Genomic DNA, 20,531 nt, shown 5'->3' on the forward strand with positions numbered 1-20,531 from the left:
AGCATTTTAATTGTGCATTACTTATGTACACTGGGATTCCACGCTCCCGAAGCAGGCAACAGGACATAGCAATTAAGTGCTGCAAGATATAAATTAAGCATCAGGATCCCAGTTCAGAAAAGCACAATAAACTTGACTGTAGAAGAAAGAGGGACAAAAAGCATTTCTGTCTGGAGTTGCTATGCAATATGAACCCCCCTTTTCTTTTAAGGGAGTGGAGGTTTGCATTCCACTGTTTCCATTAAGCAAATTGCTGAAAATATTTTTGGCTCCTGAAGGGCTTCTAGAGCAGCTGCAGTGGAAACAATCTCCTCACCCTCACCACAGGTGTGGCAAAGCTCAGTGAAATCCACATTATTAGGGTAGTTGGGAGATGGGTCCATCAAATCAGAGATTTGTTTTGTTTTTCAATTGTGGTCCCTATTTTTCCTCCCCTCCTGATACTGTCATATGCATAGGTAAAGGTAAAGGGACCCCTGACCATTAGGTCCAGTCGTGACCGACTCTGGGGTTGCGGCGCTCATCTCGCTTTATTGGCCGAGGGAGCCGGCGTTTGTCCGCAGACAGCTTCCGGGTCATGTGGCCAGCTTGACTAAGCCGCTTCTGGCGAACCAGAGCAGCGCACGGAAATGCCGTTTACCTTCCCGCTGGAGCGGTACCTATTTATCTACTTGCACTTTGTGCTTTCGAATTGCTAGGTTGGCAGGAGCTGGGACCGAGCAACGGGAGCTCACCCCGTCGTGGGGATTCGAACCGCCAACCTTCTGATCGGCAAGTCCTAGGCTCTGTGGTTTAACCCACAGCGCCACAGGCTTCCTTAGTCAATATCTTTCAATGCTCCTCTCTTTTCAGGAAATTGATTGGCTAAACTTTTCTAATTGGTAAGATACTCTACCTATGCTTTCAAGTAATATTTCTTTTTGGAATGTTTTTATGGGAAAGGGCTCAGTGGTAGAGCATCCGTCTTGAAAGGAGGTCCCACATTCAACCCTGGCATCTCCAGCTAAGCTTGGGAGAGACTCCTGTCTGAAATCCTGGAGAGCCACTGCTAGTCAGTGCCAACCACACTGAGCTAGATGGGTCTGACTCAGCATAAGGCCTTTGTTTCTGTGCCATGCTCCAGCCATGCCTTCATAACTGCAAAGCTATTATTACTTGATGGCACCAACTTAACTATGGAGCTTAGCCATGGACACATGTAAGGGGGTCAGTTTGCAAACTCATGGTTCCAGGAGGACCACTGTCTGGTCTGGAGGATAAATGCTGGCCAACACTGACTTAGGTCAACTAAGGCTTATTGACTGAAGCAAATATTGTTCTGTGTGAGACGACCAGAGAGATGGTTTTACTGAACTATACCTTGAATTATAAATGGAGGCAGTGAGAGATTTTACTTTCTTCGGCTCCATGATTACTGCAGATGGTGACAGCAGTCACGAAATTAAAAGACGCCTGCTTCTTGGGAGGAAAGCAATGACAAACCTAGACAGCATCTTAAAAAGCAGAGACATCACCTTGCCAACAAAGGTCCGTATAGTTAAAGCTATGGTTTTCCCAGTAGTGATGTATGGAAGTGACCGCTGGACCACAAAGAAGGCTGATTGCCAAAGAATTGATGCTTCTGAATTATGGTGCTGGAGGAGACTCTTGAGAGTCCCCTGAACTGCAAGAAGATCAAACCTCTCCATTCTTAAGGAAATCAGCCCTGAGTGCTCACTGGAAGGACAGATCGTGAAGCTGAGGCTCCAATACTTTGGCCACCTCATGAGAAGAGCAATTGCAGAGCAGCATCATATGGGGGAAAGAGCAGGGACTCGCCTTCCAGTCTTAACGGGCAAGAAAGTATATAAGATAAACCACCTCTGATGTATTCTGCCTTCTCTATTCCCATCTACATTGAGTTTCTGCTCCCATCTATATTGAATCTCTACTCCGTTTTGAACTGTGGTGCTGGAGAAGACTCTTGAGAGTCCCATGGACTGCAAGAAGGTCAAACGTATCCATTCTCAAGGAAATCAGCCCTGAGTGCTCACTGGAAGGACAGATCCTGAAGATGAGGCTCCAATACCTTGGCCATCTCATGAGAAGAGAAGACTCCCTGGAAAAGACCCTGATGTTGGGAAAGATGGAGGGCACAAGGAGAAGGGGACGACAGAGGACGAGATGGTTGGACAGTGTTCTCGAAGCTACCAGCATGAGTTTGACCAAACTGTGGAGGCAGTGGAAGACAGGAGTGCCTGGCGTGCTCTGGTCCATGGGGTCACGAAGAGTTGGACACGACTAAACAACAACAACAACACCTTGAATTATGCCATAGTAAATTAATAGGTAAAGGCTAAAGGCACTGGGGTAGCTGGAATCAAGAAAGTCAGGAACTAGCAGATCTCAAGCTCCCATCATTGCAGTTTCTCCCACCTCACTAGCGCCTTCTACTGGGTATCTGTATAATTTCCTGCATCACAAACTTGTTGGCATCTATCGTCTCAAGAGACAAAGGAGTGCACCTCCAGGGGTGAAGTCAAACCACTGTGTTAGCATCTCTCTGGGGCACAAGCCTAGGAGGTGTGTATGGAGGTCCTGGGTGGCCCAGACGAAAAGTCTCCCCTCTGGCCTTGGTGATATGGTCCAAAGAAAAGCAGAACAATACATTTGGCAGCAGCCTGGCTGCAGGATTTGCCAGAAAGAGGCATACAAGACGCCATCCAACCGCTGTAGGGACTCCACTCCAGATTTGTGTAGGGTTTACTCCTTAGTCTTTTATTTTCCCGAAAATATCCCACAAGGCAGCAGAAGTTTAGGACCAGAGTCTTCCTTCTCCTAGATGCGCCACCTTCCCCGGTTGAAAAGCCCCTCACTTCCTTCTATAGCATGTGCGGAAACCACCTTCTTGACTGCTGGACCCATTATTGGTCACATCTGCTTAATCTGCCAGAGCCTGTCTTTGCATGCAGGAGAAGTCACTAACTCATTGCGGGTTTGAGACTCATCAGCTCCCCTCACCTGGTTTAGTTGGCCAGCCAAAGCCATTCCCAGGTTGGGGATGCTGTCACATGCTGACAGTTTCTATGAACCACTGGTGAGAGCTGAGTGCAGGGTGGTGACCAAAGGTGGACAAACTACCCCAGAAGGAACATGACATGTCCCCCACCAGAAGTACTACCTGCTCCCCTAACATCTTATACAACTATGGAGGCACAAATCACACAGACAAAGCATATACCACAGGTCTCAAGCACTGGACTGAGACAGGTGTCAAAGCTTGCTTCACATGATATTCTCTCCCACACCCAATGGTATAATCTGGAGTGGGGAAACCTCAGTGAATTGGTAGGAGGCACTCATAGTAAAGGTAACGGTAAAGGTAAAGGGACCCACGACCATTAGGTCCAGTCGTGACCGACTCTGGGGTTGTGGCGCTCATCTCGCTTTATTGGCCGAGGGAGCCGGCGTACAGCTTCCAGGTCATGTGGCCAGCATGACTAAGTTGCTTCTGGAGAACCAGAGCAGTGCACGGAAACGCCGTTTACCTACCCGCCGGAGTGGTACCTATTTATCTACTTGCACTTTGACGTGCTTTCGAACTGCTAGGTTGGCAGGAGCAGGGACCGAGCAACGGGAGCTCACCCCGGCATGGGGATCCGAACCACCGACCTTCTGATCGGCAAGTCCTAGGCTCTGCGGTTTAACCCACAGCGCCACCCGCGTCCCTCCAAATATCATAGTATTTGCTACTAATTGAAATTTGAGACGAGGTTCAGCAAAAGGTTCCACATAAGTTATACTGGGCTCCTGTGGTATGTTTTAATAAAGAGTAGATTACTATGAAACCATGTCAAAGATGTAGGAGACCAAACTCCACTTTGCAACAAGAAGGACCATTTTGGATTTCCATCCATAACAACATATTATATTGAACTCTATTAACAATGTAGTAGATGCCAACTTGTACTGACCAAAACTGGTCATATTTCAAACTTGAAGCTTTTAAGGGAATTCACTTAAGGCAGGCATGGCCAAACTTGGCCCTCCAGCTCTTTTGGGACTACAATTCCCATCATCCCTGACCACTGGTCCTGTTAGCTAGGGATGATGGGAGTTGTGGTCCCAAAACAGCTGGACGGCCAAGTTTGGCCATGCCTGATTAAGGGAAAGCTAGGATGAGTAATAATTGGGAGAGCCACTGTAGCAGCAGCTATTGTTAATCAAGTCAAAATGATTCTGGGTGTGAAAGAACTTTGCGACAAAAGCTGAGTGCTTTTCAAATTATACACATACCGTATTTTCCGCTCTATAACACGCACCCGACCATAACACGCACATAAGTTTTTAGAGGAGGAAAATCCGTAGGCATGCCACCCATAGGCATTCCCTCCATAACACGCACAGACATTTCCCCTTACTTTTTAGGAGGAAAAAAGTGAGTGTTATGGTGCAAAAAATACGGTAATTAGTGGGTGCAAGTGGAAAATAGAAGGCGCAGTGGAATAGGCTGTTGGGAATTAAAGGGCACAGACGAGCTGAGACCAAATACTGCTTCTTTCCAGACATGGGACAACTATTAGTAGTCATTCTGGTCCTACACAGTCAAACCTGAAGCACATACAGATGCATGGTTTACGGTTGACACATCTGTTGGGTAGCCAAAAATAACTGCTTATGTGTGGCGCTGTGGGTTAAACCACAGAGCCTAGGACTTGCCAATCAGAAGGTCGCCGGTTCGAATCCCCGCAACGGGGTGAGCTCCCATTGCTTGGTCCCTGCTCCTGCCAACCTAGCAGTTTGAAAGCACGTCAAAGTGCAAGTAGATAAATAGATACCGCTCTGGCGAGAAGTTAAACGGCATTTCTGTGCACTGCTTTGGTTCGCCAGAAGTGGCTTAGTCATGCTGGCCACATGACCCAGAAGCTGTACGCCGGCTCCCTCGGCCAATAAAGTGAGATGAGCGCCGCAACCCCAGAGTCGGTCACGACTGGACCTAATGGTCAGGGGTGCCTTTACCTTTACAAAATACAGGTTTGTGCAAGCCCTGAGGAGTCAAACTCTAGAGTCAAACTCCAGATGTTTACAGAAATGGAGTCAAAAGCCATGCCAAAGCAAGACTTGGTGATGTGTACTCAAACTCACCTTTTGAAGTGATTTGCCAGGACTCCAATCAACTCTCCGATCTTGCTCTCATTGAATGGATGCATGCTGAGGAGGCACACAATTAGGTCCTTGTTGTCCTTTGTGTGGAAAACTGCAAGCTGGTCTTTTCCATTGGAGACACTCAATCCCGTCAGCTGAGCAAAGAAAGAGGGGAAACGTTAAGGTTCACCAAGTTCCATGCCTTCGTGGATGCTCTGCAGTAGTCATAGAAAATCAGATTACAAATACAGACACCTTCCCCCTACCACCCGTTTCTGGAATGACAGCCGTGTCTGATTAACCAGACTTTAACAGGGCAAGTGCCTGGCTTTTGCCTCTCAAGTGACCTCAAAGCAGAAATAACACAGGGACACAGGTACATTTACTACGAGCAGCACACTATATGTTTTGACATTAGTATTTCAAATATGACTTTGTATAATATAGAAGTGCCTACAGACAGCTGAGCAATTGAACAGAACCTTACAAGCAAGGCATACATTAAATTTCACCATAGCACCTTAAGTACTTAGGAAGCATGCTAAGCATACTAGAAATATATTAGGAAGCTTTGTTTCAGTTGCACTGCATGATATATTTATAATTATTAGAATCAGGGGTTTTTTTCTAAAAAAATTTTTAAGGGTACAGTGGTACCTCGTGTTAAGTACTTCATTCGTTCCGGGGGTCCATGCTTAACCTGAAAGTGCTCTTAACCTGAAGCACCACTTTAGCTAATGGCGCCTCCTGCTGCTGCCGCACCGCCGGAGCACAATTTCTGTTCTCATCCTGAAGCAAAGTTCTTAACCTGAAGCACTATTTCTGGGTTAGCGGAGTCTGTAACCTGAAGCGTATGTAACCTGAGGTACCACTGTACTCTCAGTTTGCTATTCATATTGAAATACGACCCCTCAATGAGGCCAAACTTATAGATTCAAAAAATGTTTAGGGGTATGCATATCCCTGCATCCCCTCAGAAAAAGTACTGATTAGAATTATTACTACTAATTGAATTTATATACCGCCCTATACCTGAAAGTCTCAGGGTGGCTCACAGAACAAAACCAGAACACAAAACCATAAAATATAGAATCAACAGAAAAACAACCCAATAACCCCCACCCCCCAAAAAAACACCCCTCCATGTTTTAAAAGGGCATCTGATGTCAATCAAATCAACCAAAGGCCTGGTTAAAAAGGAACGTTTTTGCCTGGCGCCTAAAGGTGTATAATGAAGGCGCCAGGCAAACTTCCCTGGGGAGAGCATTCCACAGATGGGAAGCCACTGCAGAGAAGGCCCCGTTCTCGTGTTGCCACCCTCCGGACCTCTCAAGGAGGAGGCACACAAAGAAGGGCATCAGAAGATGATCACAGGGTTCGGTTAAGTTTATCTGGAAAGAGGTGGACTTTGAGGTCTTGCGGCCCTGAGCCGTTTATAAAAAGTATCTGGAGTCCCACTCTCTGCCTGCGGTGCAAAAAGGGCAACCAAACTCACCAAGGGGCAAGAGCAACTCCCCTTTGAGGAACGTTTATAACATTTGAAGCTTTTTAGATGAATACGGGGAGAGGGGATAATGATGTATTTGCATGGTGTGGGGAAAGTAGATAGGTAGTATCTCTCACACAGATACACACAAAATAGGAGACTCTTGAGTCATTCAATGACGCTGAACAGCAAGAGATTCAGAGCAGACAATAGGAAGTGTTTCTTCACACTTAGTTAAACTCTGGAATTTGCTACCAGTTTAGGGACGCGGGCGGCGCTGTGGGTTAAACCACAGAGCCTAGGACTTGCCGATCAGAAGGTTGGCGGTTCGAATCCCCGTGACGGGGTGAGCTCCCGTTGCTTGGTCCCTGCTCCTGCCAACCTAGCAGTTCGAAAGCACGTCAAAGTGCAAGTAGATAAATAGGTACTGCTCCGGCGGGAAGGTAAACGGGGTTTCCGTGCGTTGCTCTGGTTCTCCAAAAGTGGCTTAGTCATGGTGGCCACATGACCCAGAAGCTGTACACCGGCTCCCTTGGCCAATAAAGCGAGATGAGCACCACAACCCCAGAGTCGGCCACGACCGGACCTAATGGTCAGGGGTCCCTTTACCTTTACCTAGATAGCCTTATCCCTCCATGAAATTATCTAGCTCCCCGTAAAAGCTATCAATGGCTACTTGACCACATTTCATCTCCTGCATCAGAGCAGCATGTCTCTGAACACTAGGCACTGGGGGTTATGATCAGAGTGCTACTGTACCCATACTGTATCTTCCCGTGGGCATCTGGCTGACCAGACTGCTGGACCAGATCGGGCTACCAAGACTATGTTGTTATGAATTTTTAGTTCATCTCCAAACTTACTCACACATTTCCCACAAAATGTGTTCCTCACATAGAACAGAAATTGACAACTGATAACAATATATGAAAATGTATTTGCATGGCACAACATACCGTATTTTTCGCTCTATAGCACGCACTTTTTCCCCTCCAAAAATTAAGGGGAAATGTGTGTGTGTCCTATGGAGCGAATGCAGGCTCCTTGGCTTTAGCGATAGCAACGCGAAGCCTCCGAAGCGCAGAGGGAGCGCTCCCTCTGCGCTCCAGAGGCTTTGCGTTGCTTTCACTGAAGCCTTCAGAGCGAGAGGGGTAGGTGCGCACCGACCCCTCTCGCTCTCCAGGCTTCAGGGATAGCCGCCTGAAGCCTTCAGAGCGCAGCGCAAGTTCCCGCTGCGCTCCACAGGCTTCAGGTTCCTTTCGCTGAAGCCGGGAGAGCAAGACTCTCCTGGCTTCAGCAGAGAGGGAGAGCTGCGCAGCGCCCCTTCAGCCAAGCGGGAGGAGAAATGGAAGGGGCTCTGTTTCTCCTGCCGCTTCGCTGAAGGGGTGCTGAGCAGAGAGGGGGAGATTTTTTTTTTCTTGTTCTCCCCCTCTAAAACAAGGTGCGCCCTATGGTCGGGGGCATCCTATAGAGCGAAAAATACAGTATTCTGAACACAGTATGGAGACCTTTTTTTGTAGCAGAATAGTACACACATCCCAGACTATTTGCTGCAGCTGTACAGCCTTGGGGTAGGGATGGGTGAAATCTGCCCATTTTGGTTTCTCTCCATTTCTCATTTTCCATTCTTCAGTTCAGTCCATCCTGTTTCTGCATTGGCACATGAAAATTCATATACAATTGTGTGCATATATTCTTCTGATGTATCCATTTTTGAAGCATTTCCCCCTGAAATCTTACATTTCTGTATACATTTTTTTTACTAATGCAGACATTTTCTATGCTCTTTTGACTGGAGAACCGCATTGCAAAATCTAGGTAAGTGTCAACTCCAAAGGATAACTACATTTCAGTGCGTGTCTTGGTTCAGTAAGTGCAAATTAATCCTCCTCCCATCGCTATTCATTTTTTAAAAGAGGCATATGTGTTTTATTAAAAAAATACTAACGAGTTAAAAGGTTTGTGCAAATGTAGCAATAAATCAGGTGAGACAGAACAAAGATTGAAATATCTGTGCATGCTACCATACAATGGCTCTCTTGATAATAACAAAGAGGTTACAGATTGACCAAGTATTGGTGATGAGGCTTTGGTTCTGCTTACAGTGCATTTCTGCTAATCAGACTCGCAGAAAAAGCCAATACATTTCTATATTCTGGATTGTGTTTGGCACACACAAGCTTTTGTCTAATAATCAGGGATTAAATTAAGCAAAGGTTTGAAAGAGCTTTGCCCCAGAATTTGTATTTACACATTTATTTATTTACACATACACATACATACATAATACACACACATACATATAATATAGTGTATTAGAGGGTATAAGCTTTAAATTTTAAAAGCTGATACAGCTTTGATCACTCAAACATCCCAGAGGAGAGCACAATTCTTCAGGCACAAACCCAATAATTGCTATTTATTTTTGTAGTGAAACGTCAAGCATTGACAAAAGTGTACTCAGATGAGAATTCCTAGCTATTTAGAATGGCTATAATTGGATCAGACTGACTGCTAGTTTCTTCAAGGAACTTAAGAAAAAACTCAACCTTCAAGGACTGTTCTTTGTTTTAGCATAAAAAAAAGAGGCTGTCTCATTTCTGACACCTTTCAACACCTCTCTGCCATTTTCCCCTTGCGGGAGAGAAAGGTTAAGACTTCAAGAAATTTTCAGTGCACCAGAAAGCTCATGTAAAAAGGAATTCCCCAAACAGCAGTGCATACTTTTAGAAATTGTTGTTATAAAAGCCTCCAAAAGCAGGGTCTAGGTGTGTTCAGTTGTATTTCTAGGATTCTAATCAAGGGGATGAGATTGAAAGCAGGCAGAAGGCTGAACGCTCTGTGACCAGGCATTCTCTTGCAAGGGATCAAACACATTTAAACACAAGAATTCTGTGTTCAGCCTGTACCTTCTTCCAACAAATATGGGGAGTTATGAGCTGGGGTCAGGCAGGAGGGAATGCTAACCCAATACCCACTCCTGATCTTCCTTCCCCTCTCCATCCAGGCCAATTCCAGGGGCAATGGCCAGTGCCAACTGCTGTGTCCCCTAGCAAACAGTTGGGACAAAGTTATTGTTCTCTAGGTTTCAATCCTGAAAAAACGATACGCCTTTAGAATGGGGAAAATCAATTTGGTGCCCTTCAATAACTCAATGGTCAGTTGTACTACTGTGACTTCTGGATAGTACTACATTTGCTACTTAGTTTTAGAACAAGGAGCTACCTCTAACATAAAAAAGTGAATGGTTGGTATGCTGCGAACTATCAACCCACATTTAGCTCCAATAATCTGCTACAGGGGGCCTCTTCAGCAGGGCAGATTAGTTTAAATAATTGATTTAAATCTGTTTTTGGCATCTTGGCGTGGGTAATTGTGATTTGCCCTGTAAGGCAGGTGCATGGTGAAGCAATTGTACCACTGCTTTGTGAGGTACCAAACTCTGCACGAATCCACTGAATCTACACTCTCAAAATGCCACAATTGGACGCAGGAACGCATCCTGATTCAATTTAACAAAACAAGCTTGCAAAGTGACAGTAACAGGCATGTGTGAAATAAGAGAAAATCATCTTCATTTCCTCCGTTTTCCAGAAAGTAGTATTATTATTTCCTAGTTATCTGTACACCAGCTACAGTCTTCCTCAACCCTAGGATCCTATCTTCCCATCTTAATGCATTTATTTATTGCTATCCTTCAGTTCCTGGCATATGCCATCTTGGCTGGCAACACCAGGGACAAGAACTCCACCAGAGGTTTCAAGTCACAGGGATTTTTACTGCCACAAGTCAAAGGCACACCGTGGGATATTACTCCCCATTTGGAATTGCTTTTTTTTTTTAAGGTTTGGAGTGACAGAATGGCTTCTTGAGCTGGGAAAACAAGCTTCGGCAGGACCAGGCATCAGCTGACTGGCTGAGATCTCCATGGCAACGCCTTCCCAAGGGATGTTGCTATGTTGACAGGGCAGCTTTGCAAACAGTGATTGTGAGCGCTGCTGGCACGCAGATGCACTTTGAGGAGGCTAGCTCCCGTACACCTTCACAGGGCCAATCCATCTTACAGATGTAAAGGAAACACATCTTTTCAGGTGAGGCAGAGAAATAAACACCGAGGCTCAAATATAAATGGTCCATGTTCTTGATGAAAGCATCAGTCCAAATAATGGAGCTGTTCTACGAAGAGCAAGGGGGAAACCCATCCCCCACACAATTATGCAGATTTCAGGGCTCCCCCACTTTCACTACATACAAAGATATTAGGTAAGAGGGCATATGTGTAATATATATATATATATATATATCAGCGGCAATGGGCAGCTCCTAAAACAAACTGAGTTTGATAATGTGGGCAACAAAACGTCAAAAATACTGATGAGGAAAATAAGGTTAATTTCGGCAGGCTGGAAAGATTTCACACACCAGTCCCCTCAAGGTATTATCACCATTGTATATATTTTATGAGGGATGCGGGTGGCGCTGTGGGTTAAACCACAGAGCCTAGGACTTGCCAATCAGAAGGTCGGCAGTTCGAATCCCCGCGACAGGGTGAGCTCCCGTTGCTCGGTCCCTACTCCTGCCAACCTAGCAGTTCGAAAGCACGAAGTGGAAGTAGATAAATAGGTACCGCTCCGGCGGGAAGGTAAACGGCGTTTCTGTGCACTGCTCTGGTTCGCCAGAAGTGGCTTAGTCATGCTGGCCACATGACCGGCTCCCTTGGCCAATAAAGCGAGATGAGCGCCGCGAACCCAGAGTCGGCCATGACTGGACCTAATGGTCAGGGGTCCCTTTACCTTTACCTATATATTTTATGATGTAACCCACCCTAGGATTGTGGATTGATGAAGGATGGGATAGTAAACAAACAAACAAATATTGATGGAAGTGTTAATGAACGAAAATTTGGCTGTGCTCTTCAGCATTTGAGAAACCTCCATCATGCAGAAAACTGGCTCACACAGATCCATATGCACACTGGTGACCTACAGAGCTTTGGATCAGGGTGGCTCTTTACCGGAGCATGCCAGGCACTCCTGTCTTCCACTGCCTCCCACAGTTTGGTCAAACTCATGCTGGTAGCTTCGAGAACACTGTCCAACCATCTCGTCCTCTGTCGTCCCCTTCTCCTTGTGCCCTCCATCTTTCCCAACATCAGGGTCTTTTCCAGGGAGTCTTCTCTTCTCATGAGGTGGCCAAAGTATTGGAGCCTCAGCTTCAGGATCTGTCCTTCCAGTGAGCACTCAGGGCTGATTTCCTTAAGAATAGAGACGTTTGATCTTCTTGCAGTCCATGGGGCTCTCAAGAGTCTCCTCCAGCACCATAATTCAAAAGCATCAATTTTTCGGCGATCAGCCTTCTTTATGTTCCAGCTCTCACTTCCATACATCACTACTGGGAAAACCATAGCTTTTACTATACGGACCTTTGTGGGCAAGGTGACGTCTCTGCTTTTAAGATGCTGTCTAGGTTTGTCATTACTTTTCTCCCAAGAAGCAGGCGTCTTTTAATTTTGTGGCTGCTGTCACCATCTGCAGTGATCATGGAGCCCAAGAAAGTAAAATCTCTCTCTGCCTCCATTTCTTCCCCTTCTATTTGCCAGGAGGTGATGGGACCAGTGGCCATCATCTTCAAAGGCAATATGCATACTATCTACTTATTACTAGGCAATTCCTTTTGCTTCTATGCACGCAGGGATGGCAAAATAAAACTCCAACATTCCAGCACCATACGGAGTGTTTAATTTTTGCCCTTTGTCCACTGTGTACCACATTATTTCCCACTTCCTTGGTCCTCGCATGAACAAATTTGGTTGTTTTTTTTATGAGCTAACTGAAATTCCTTCCTATGTTAATTTTTTTTCTAACATATTAAAACAGATCCCTGAAAACAAGGCAAGCTGAGCTGGGAGTTCCCACAGGTGCCTCAGTGGCCAAATCTGATTATACTACCAAATGCATGTGTGAAGCTAATGTACTAGCCATCATAGGCAAAGTAATGTGTTTCAAACATTATATGACAGCCACTGTTCATTGAAGAAGAAGAAGAAGAAGAAGAAGAAGAAGAAGAAGAAGAGGAGGAGGAGGAGGAGGAGGAGTAGTTTGGATTTGATATCCCGCTTTATCACTACCCGAAGGAATCTCAAAGCGGCTAACATTCTCCTTTCCCTTCCTCCCCCACAACAAACACTCTGTGAGGTGAGTGGGGCTGAGAGACTTCAAAGAAGTGGGACTGGCCCAAGGTCACCCAGCTGTGAGTTCCTTTGCACCAGCCAGTCTGCCAGCCTTTCAGCATGAGTTAAACTTCTTCAGGCCTTGTGGGCACAAACCACCAGCTGAGTATCACACTTTTGAAAGAAATTCTTTCAGGGACAAGCTGACCCACAAGAGACAAACACAGTTGCGAGTCAGTGGCCAACAGGAAGGGAGAGCTGTGACCAAGATCTTACCCCCTTTCAAAAATACTGAAATAGCAGGCCCATGCAGTTGCTTCGAGGGCTGCGAAAGTAGCAATGTGCGTGTTTCATTTAAGGTAAAGGTAAAGGGACCCCTGACCATTAGGTCTAGTTGTGACCGACTCTGGGGTTGCGGTGCTCATCTCGCTTTATTGGCCAAGGGAGCCGGCATACAGCTTCCGGGTCATGTGGCCAGCATGACTAAGCCGCTTCTGGCAAACCAGAGCAGCGCATGGAAATGCTGTTTACCTTCCCGCCGGAGCGGTACCTATTTACCTACTTGCACTATGACGTGCTTTCGAACTGCTAGGTTGGCAGGAGTAGGGACCGAGCAACGGGTGCTCACCCCGTTGCGGGGATTCGAACCGCCAACCTTCTGATCGGCAAGTCCTAGGCTCTGTGGTTTAACCCACAACGCCACCCGCGTCCCTGTGTTTCATTTACCCCTGATATAAATTGCACCACTCCTCTGGAAAGAATTAGTTCACGGGTTGGGGCTGAGGGTAGGGGAAGAACACACAGATAGCTCAGTGTGTGGAAACACAGCTAACAGCTGCTTGTTCAGGAGGAAAGGAGTTCAGAACAACCTAGTCCTACTTCCTTGATTTTCAAAGCAGCCGCATGGGGCTTTCCAAGTAATTTTTATTTTTTTTTAAGACAGCAGGAAATTTTGCTCATGGATTTTCCATGCCATCTAGTTTGGCCCTTCGGCTGGCTGTAGAGACTTCCTATCTGTGCTACAGAATGAGATTAGGAGCCATTAGCGCTTTCTGTACATGCTGGAAGTAGAAACTGCAACAGAACAAGATTCCAGACCTCCTCTGTGCCGCTAAGCCTTTAGGGAAGGAAGAAGAACAACAGCCCCCCTCCCCACATTCTCCTGCCATCCTGCAGGCTTATTGACTAGAGCATCATGCAGGTATCTTGACCAGTACTGGAGGCAACGAGAGCCAGTAAACCGAAGCTCAATCCTGACATGCTAGAGGTACTGCAGATTGGTGGTTTCTGGGTCTGGGAACTAGGGAGGCAGCCTGCTCTGGATGGGGCTGCATTCCCTCTGAAGAACCAGGACTCTAGTTGGTAGGTGCTCCTGGATACTTTGTCATTGGGAGCCCAAATGACTTTGGTGACAAGGAATGGGACAGTCTGGTCAGAGTGATCCAGGTTCCAAAAACATTTTGTTTAGACTACTGCAAAACATTCTACATGGAGCTGCCCTTGAATATGGTTTAGACCTGGCAGGGGTCAGCAAACTTTTTCAGCAGGGGGCTGGTCCACTGTCCCTAGGACCTTGTGGGGGGGCTGGACTATATTTTTTTGGGGAAAGTGAACGAATTCCTGTGCCCCACAAATAACCCAGAGATTATTAACCCACATTCTACTCATGTAAAAACATGCTGATTCCCGGACCGTCCACGGGCCGGGTTTAGAAGGCAATTGGCCCAGATCCAGCCCCTAGTTTGCCTACCCATGGTTTAGAGACTGCAGATAGCGCAAAATACAGTTGTCAGTATTCTGATGGTCCTGAAAGCTAAAGACTATAAACATTGGTGCTTAAAGATCTGCACTGACTGCCTATTTGCTACTGAGCCTGAGTCCAGGTTTTGGTACTGAGCTATAAAGCCTGAATGGCTTAGAGTCCTGTTACCTTAAGAGCACTTATACCATTCTGTCTGCGACTTGAGATCTGTTGGGCATCTCCTCCTGGTAGTTCCACCACCAACTGAAGCTTCCCAACAACAAGATGCTAATTATGAACTGCACTCCCACTATTGATGTAACCCACCCTGATTTTTTTTGACAAAGAGTGGGTTGCAAGTTTTAAAAATATATATACAGTGGAACCTCGGGTTACAGATGCTTCAGGTTACAGATGCTTCAGGTTACAGACTCCGCTAACCCAGAAATAGTACCTCGGGTTAAGAACTTTGCTTCAGGATGAGAACAGAAATCATGCGGCAGTGGCGCAGTGGCAGAGAGGGGCCCCATTAGCTAAAGTGGTACCTCAGGTTAAGAAGAGTTTCAGGTTAAGAACGGACCTCCAGAACGAATTAAGTTCTTAACCCGAGGTACCACTGTACTTGTGGAAGATATACAGATAAAATACCTCTATGCACTTCACAGAATTCTGACCAGAGTTCTTATCAATTTTACAACAGAGAAATTGGATCATTAGCAATTTCATACTGTGGAGTCCTGGTTCCAGCTCTAATACTTACATTGTACAGTGGGATGGTTTTCATCACTTTGTAGTGCTTTGTTGGATCCATCTTATAAAGGTGTCTGTCAGTGATAAAAATTGCCCGATCTTCCACTTTGCTAAAGCGGTTTATCTGCAAATAATCAAATTCCCATGGGAATTAAAAGTCATTTCCTTTTTTAAACAAAACAAAACACACTTCACACACTCTGAACAGGGTGATAGTAGAATTATTGGCTCCTCAAGATGTTTGAATTTTGCTTCCACAGTTCTAAAAGGCATGTGCACATCAGGTTTTAACTGACAGAAGGATTTAAAATGGTCCGGATTTAAGATGAGTTCAACTTGGTGGTATTGTGTAGAAGGCAGTAATTGAAAACAATGAGATTAAAAAAGAAAGGAAAAGTACTTCCGTTAGCTTAACTTTGATTGGTAAGATATCAACCCAAACATGATGATCCTAGAATCATAGAATCATAGAGTTGGAAGAGGCCACAAGGGCCATCGAGTCCAACCCCCTGCCAAGCAGGAAACACCATCAGAGCACTCCTGACATATGGTTGTCAAGCCTCTGCTTAAAGACCTCCAAAGAAGGAGACTCCACCACACTCCTTGGCAGCAAATTCCACTGTCGAACAGCTCTTACTGTCAGGAAGTTCTTCCTAATGTTTAGGTGGAATCTTCTTTCCTGCAGTTTGGATCCATTGATCCTGTTGCTGCCTGTATTTGTTCACTAAAGAGGGACAGGGACCAGCCCTCTAACCACATAAACTGCCAAAAACAGAGCATGGCTGATTGCAAGAGGGTAGGACTTTGCTTTAAAGGCAGGTCTTGCCTGAGCTTCGGCTTTCTCTGGTATATTGGAAGTTATCTAGGAAGTTTCACAGACAGAGTATGAAAGCTAAAGTCTACACTAGTCTACTGTAATGCACTATAATAATAATAATAATAATAATAATAATAATAATAATAATAATAATAATTATTATTTATACCCCGCCCATCTGGCTGGGCTTCCCCAGCCACTCTGGGCGGCTTCCAAAAAAATATTAAAATACTGCAATACATCAAACATTAAAAGCTTCCCTAAACAGGGCTGCCTTCAGATGTCTTCTAAAAGTCTGGTAGTTGTTGTTCTACATGGGGCCGCACTTGAAAACATCCAGAAGCTTTAAATCAGTCCAAAATGCAGCTGCCAGATTGTTACAGATTTTATTCTGGTGCTCTTATCTTCATTGGCTAGCCATGTATTTCTGGACTCAATTCAAGTTCTAGTTCTTTCCTTCACAGCCTTAAGAAAGGGGTGGGAAGCCTCAGGCCTGGGTACCAAATGAGGCCCCAATGCCTCTCTATTTGCCCCTCAGATTTCCCCAGGTGATGCTCCCAAGCAACACCTCTCACTGGTCCTGCTTTTCACCCTGAGTGCTTTGGCCTGGATGGAATGTATCCCTGAACTCCAATAATGCTTCTTGCTCGCCTGGATGGAGGGAAGAGCAGGGTGTACCAATGTGTGTAGAAATTAGTCTATATACAAAGGTGACGTTTATGTTTGTTGCTCTGCCCATTTTTGCCTTTGGCCTTGTCCACCGCTTGCACGTGGCCCTTGAAAGGTTGCCCCAGACAGTACAGTGTGTATGTATTCATTTTAACTCAATAAAGATCCTTCAAGTTCAAAAAAAAAGAGAAAAAGAAAAAGAAAGGTTGCCCCAGAAGAGAATGCAGACCCTGGACTGAAAAAAGATTCCCCACTCGTTCTCCACGCCTGCCCTAATGGCTTGGGACCTGGCTACTTCTCTCCTTCGATCAGTATTGGGGGTACTGCTCCAGATTCCCAAGCTGATTAAATTGCAGCTGGTGGACGAGAGGAACAGTGTATAACATCATGGCGTCAACATTATAGCATGGCCTCCCCCTAAATTTTGTTTTGTCACCTAGTCATGAGGCTTTCAGGGTCCTGGCTGTCTGAGCCCCCGCTATTATGCAGTGCAATAACCCCACTTTTCTGTTAACTCGTTTATGGTAGGCTACTTGGTTTTTCAGATTGATTTCATTGAAGGTTTTACTGTTTTGATTACGGCCACTGCGAAGTAACACGGCTTCACATATGTACAGCATCTATGTAAACTAGCATTATCCGGGAACGCCCTAAAGATGTCAACTCTGGATGCCTTTGTAACAGGAAGACTCATGCCTTGCTGTGACAACTCTAAAGATAGCAAATGGCAGGGTATTCTGCTCTGTGTGTGTGTGTGTGTGTGTGTGTGTGTGTTTGGGAGTGTGTGGGAGGGCAGAACAGCACCATTTCTAAATTACCATTACATTTGTAATGCTAGCAACGTGAAACATACTGTTTGCTATCAGTTTCCAAAATGGGACTGAAACCATTTCCATCAGTGAAAGGAAAAACACTTGTTACTACTTTTACAGCTAAAGACTCCAAATCTGAAATTAATTGAGGATGCCACTGGGATTCAGTAAACCACAATTGAGTCCCCTGCTGAGAAATGCACCATTAGATCAGTTTTTCCTTCCAACTTGCTATTGACAGGCATCCAGCTGGGCAAACGGAATTAAAATGATAGTTCAAAGCATAGCCTTGAAGACGGGTTGCCTATATCTATCATCTATCTATCTATCTATTCCACATGGCTGGATGTAGCAGGAGGAGAAAGAACAAAAGACTACTCCAATGGATTTCAGTAAGAGATGGTTTGGAATGCAGAACAAGTTTCCCCATGCCCCAAAATCAGAGGGGTATATTTGTGTGTGTCTGCACATGCATATGTACAGAAATCATTTTCACTAAAAAGAAGGATAAATCTTAGAAGAACTGTTCATCCTAACTAATGAGAACAGGACACGCAGCAATGCATTAATAATAATAATAATAATAATAATAATAATAATAATAATGTGTCTACAGTTTTCTAGGTTCTGTACAATTTAAAAATAAAAACAAAACCCAGCTGCCTGTGGAGATAATGATGAACAAGGAAGCCCTCTGCAAGGCATAAAGCCTTTCTGACTTCATCCTACTGTTTGGCAGGAGCCCAAATTCACAATTAGTATCTCCTTTATTGGTAACCAACTTGAGTCCTTCAGACAAGCAGCATGCTCTCTTTAACAGAGTCAAATAATCCCTTAAATCTGTGCAAAGGTAGGACACCTCACCCTTTCCAGGTAGCTTGTCACTTGTATCAGTAACTCAAAATCAGCTAAGAGGTTTAGGTGTCAAACACAGAGAGTAGGCAATGCTCTGAAGAACCATCTAGCCAAGAGATGACAGATGGGAAACTAGGTCTTGTCTCTTGCAGCAGTATTAATTGCCAGTACACACTGCACGTGCCATATATCCATCTTCAACATGGAAAGCTCCACTACATCAATCAGAAACACAGAAAGACAAAGAAGAGCAAAGGTAAGCCTTGATTACCACTTCTTCCATTGCTATGAATAATCAACACCTGATTTGCTCTGTCCCTGCTGCTTCAAGGCATTCGCGAAGATGGGCTTCCTCAGCCACTATGGCCAAGTGGAAAATGTACTGCTAACAAACAAGTGAAACACTGGTGTGCTTATTGATTGCCATAAACATACAGCTGCTCTGACCATGTCTGGGGATTGATTGCCTTCTTCGCTTCCAACAGCAATCTTCAAAGTCTGTTACACTGTTTAGTGCACAAGACTGAATATCTCACCATGATTACTACCATCCACACACACACACACACACACAGTGTCTTGACCTTAGGTGATTTCACAAGAGCCACTATGAAATGGCTAATTATTTTAAGGATGTGTCCCGTGTTTGTGGAGTGGGTGGGAGGAAGGGAGAAGAAGTCAATGCTGTATCAAATGTATAGGCTAGCTATTATGGGATGTATGGCTCTGAAGGCCCTAGCCCCACTCACCTCACAGAGTGTTTGTTGTGGGGGAGGAAGGGAAAGGAGAATGTTAGCCGCTTTGAGACTCCTGAAGGGGAGTGAAAGGCAGGATATCAAATCCAAACTCTTCTTCTTCTTCTACCTATCAAGTTCCAATGGGAGGAGTTATCCTTGCTACAGAATGTGCTCCAACGTAATCTGGCAAATAATGAACCTGTTCAGTAATTTCAGTGTGTCTACTCACGAGTATAACTAGCATTGGATACAGCCGTATAGGTTATGGTATAAAAGTTGCAGTTACAGTAAATCTACATGGAACCACTGATTAGTTTCTCAGTGGAACAGAGAACTGAGACGCACTGTCTGTATACCGGTGACACATAATTCTGTTTCACCCTTGTTTGCCAATTCAGGTGATGCAGTTGATGCAATGAACCAGTACCTGAGATCAGTACTGGACTGGGAGAGGGTCAGTAAACAGAAACTAACTCCAGACTAGCAAGCAGATCCTTTGGGTGAATGGTTTGTTTACCCAGGGAGACAAGATTCAGCCTGTTCTGGGCAGAACTGCACAACCGCTTAGGGGTCAGGTTTGTAGTTTGGGGGTGCTGTTAGATCCAGTCTCATCTCTGAAGGTACAAGTGGCTTATGTAGCCTGAAATGCTTTTCACCAGCAGCAATTTCACCCTCCGGACTACCCTGGCCATTGTTATCTATGATATGGTAACAGCAGCAGTAGTAATCTGGATGGCCATTTAACTGGTGCTGAAATGGTGACAAAGTAGATTGCAAGAGCATCTCAGAAACAGCAGACCAATTTATTAAATCAAGCATTTCAACAGATATTGTAGCTCTAGCCCAGTAACTAGCGTACACAAAGAGTGCCATGAAAGCAAGAATGTAGTAACTTTCTCTTAAAGTCAGCATCCTGCCTTGCACACACGGAGCTGTCCTTTGTACTGAAGAGAACAGGGAAACTCATGCTGAGTTTTATATGCACATCAGAGCCCCCATGTAGATTCTGAGCACAGCAGAAATGAGTATCTTGCCCAGTATCTTGACTTATGCTACACCTGCAGAATTTGAGACCAGAAGACCAAGAAAGGATCTCAAAGTCATTAAGTTCCAAGTCTCTACTTTAATGCAATGTTTGTAGCACCGCAAAAAACAAAATCCAAACTATCCAAACTCAACTACTCGACAAGCAGAGTTGCCAAACTGCAGAGCAAATGGACTCTAGTAAGTAAGCCAAGTTGCTGATCTTATCTTTCCGCTTTGCAACAAATTAAATCCGTCCTCATCATCAGAAATAAATAAAAGGGTGATTCTTTATGTTCTTGACAATAACCTTTCAAGATTCTGGAAGCTTGCTCACTCATATTCTTC

General features: G+C 45.1%; 1 protein-coding gene across 2 annotated transcripts in view; it reads right to left on the minus strand.

Annotated features, from left to right (window-relative positions):
- MYO1D (myosin ID) overlaps nucleotides 1-20,531 on the minus strand; it is a 173,071-nt gene that overhangs the window by 54,804 nt on the left and 97,736 nt on the right. For both annotated transcript variants that reach the window (XM_053359882.1, XM_053359883.1), the window contains exons 20-21: nucleotides 15,281-15,394; nucleotides 5,125-5,279 (exon numbers count right to left, since the gene is read on the minus strand). In XM_053359882.1, coding sequence (XP_053215857.1) covers nucleotides 5,125-5,279; nucleotides 15,281-15,394 — 269 coding nt within the window. The remainder of the gene's footprint in view (nucleotides 1-5,124; nucleotides 5,280-15,280; nucleotides 15,395-20,531) is intronic.

Source organism: Podarcis raffonei, chromosome 13 (assembly GCF_027172205.1).
Source record: "Podarcis raffonei isolate rPodRaf1 chromosome 13, rPodRaf1.pri, whole genome shotgun sequence".
In the NCBI taxonomy this organism is placed as follows: Eukaryota; Metazoa; Chordata; class Lepidosauria; order Squamata; family Lacertidae; genus Podarcis; species Podarcis raffonei.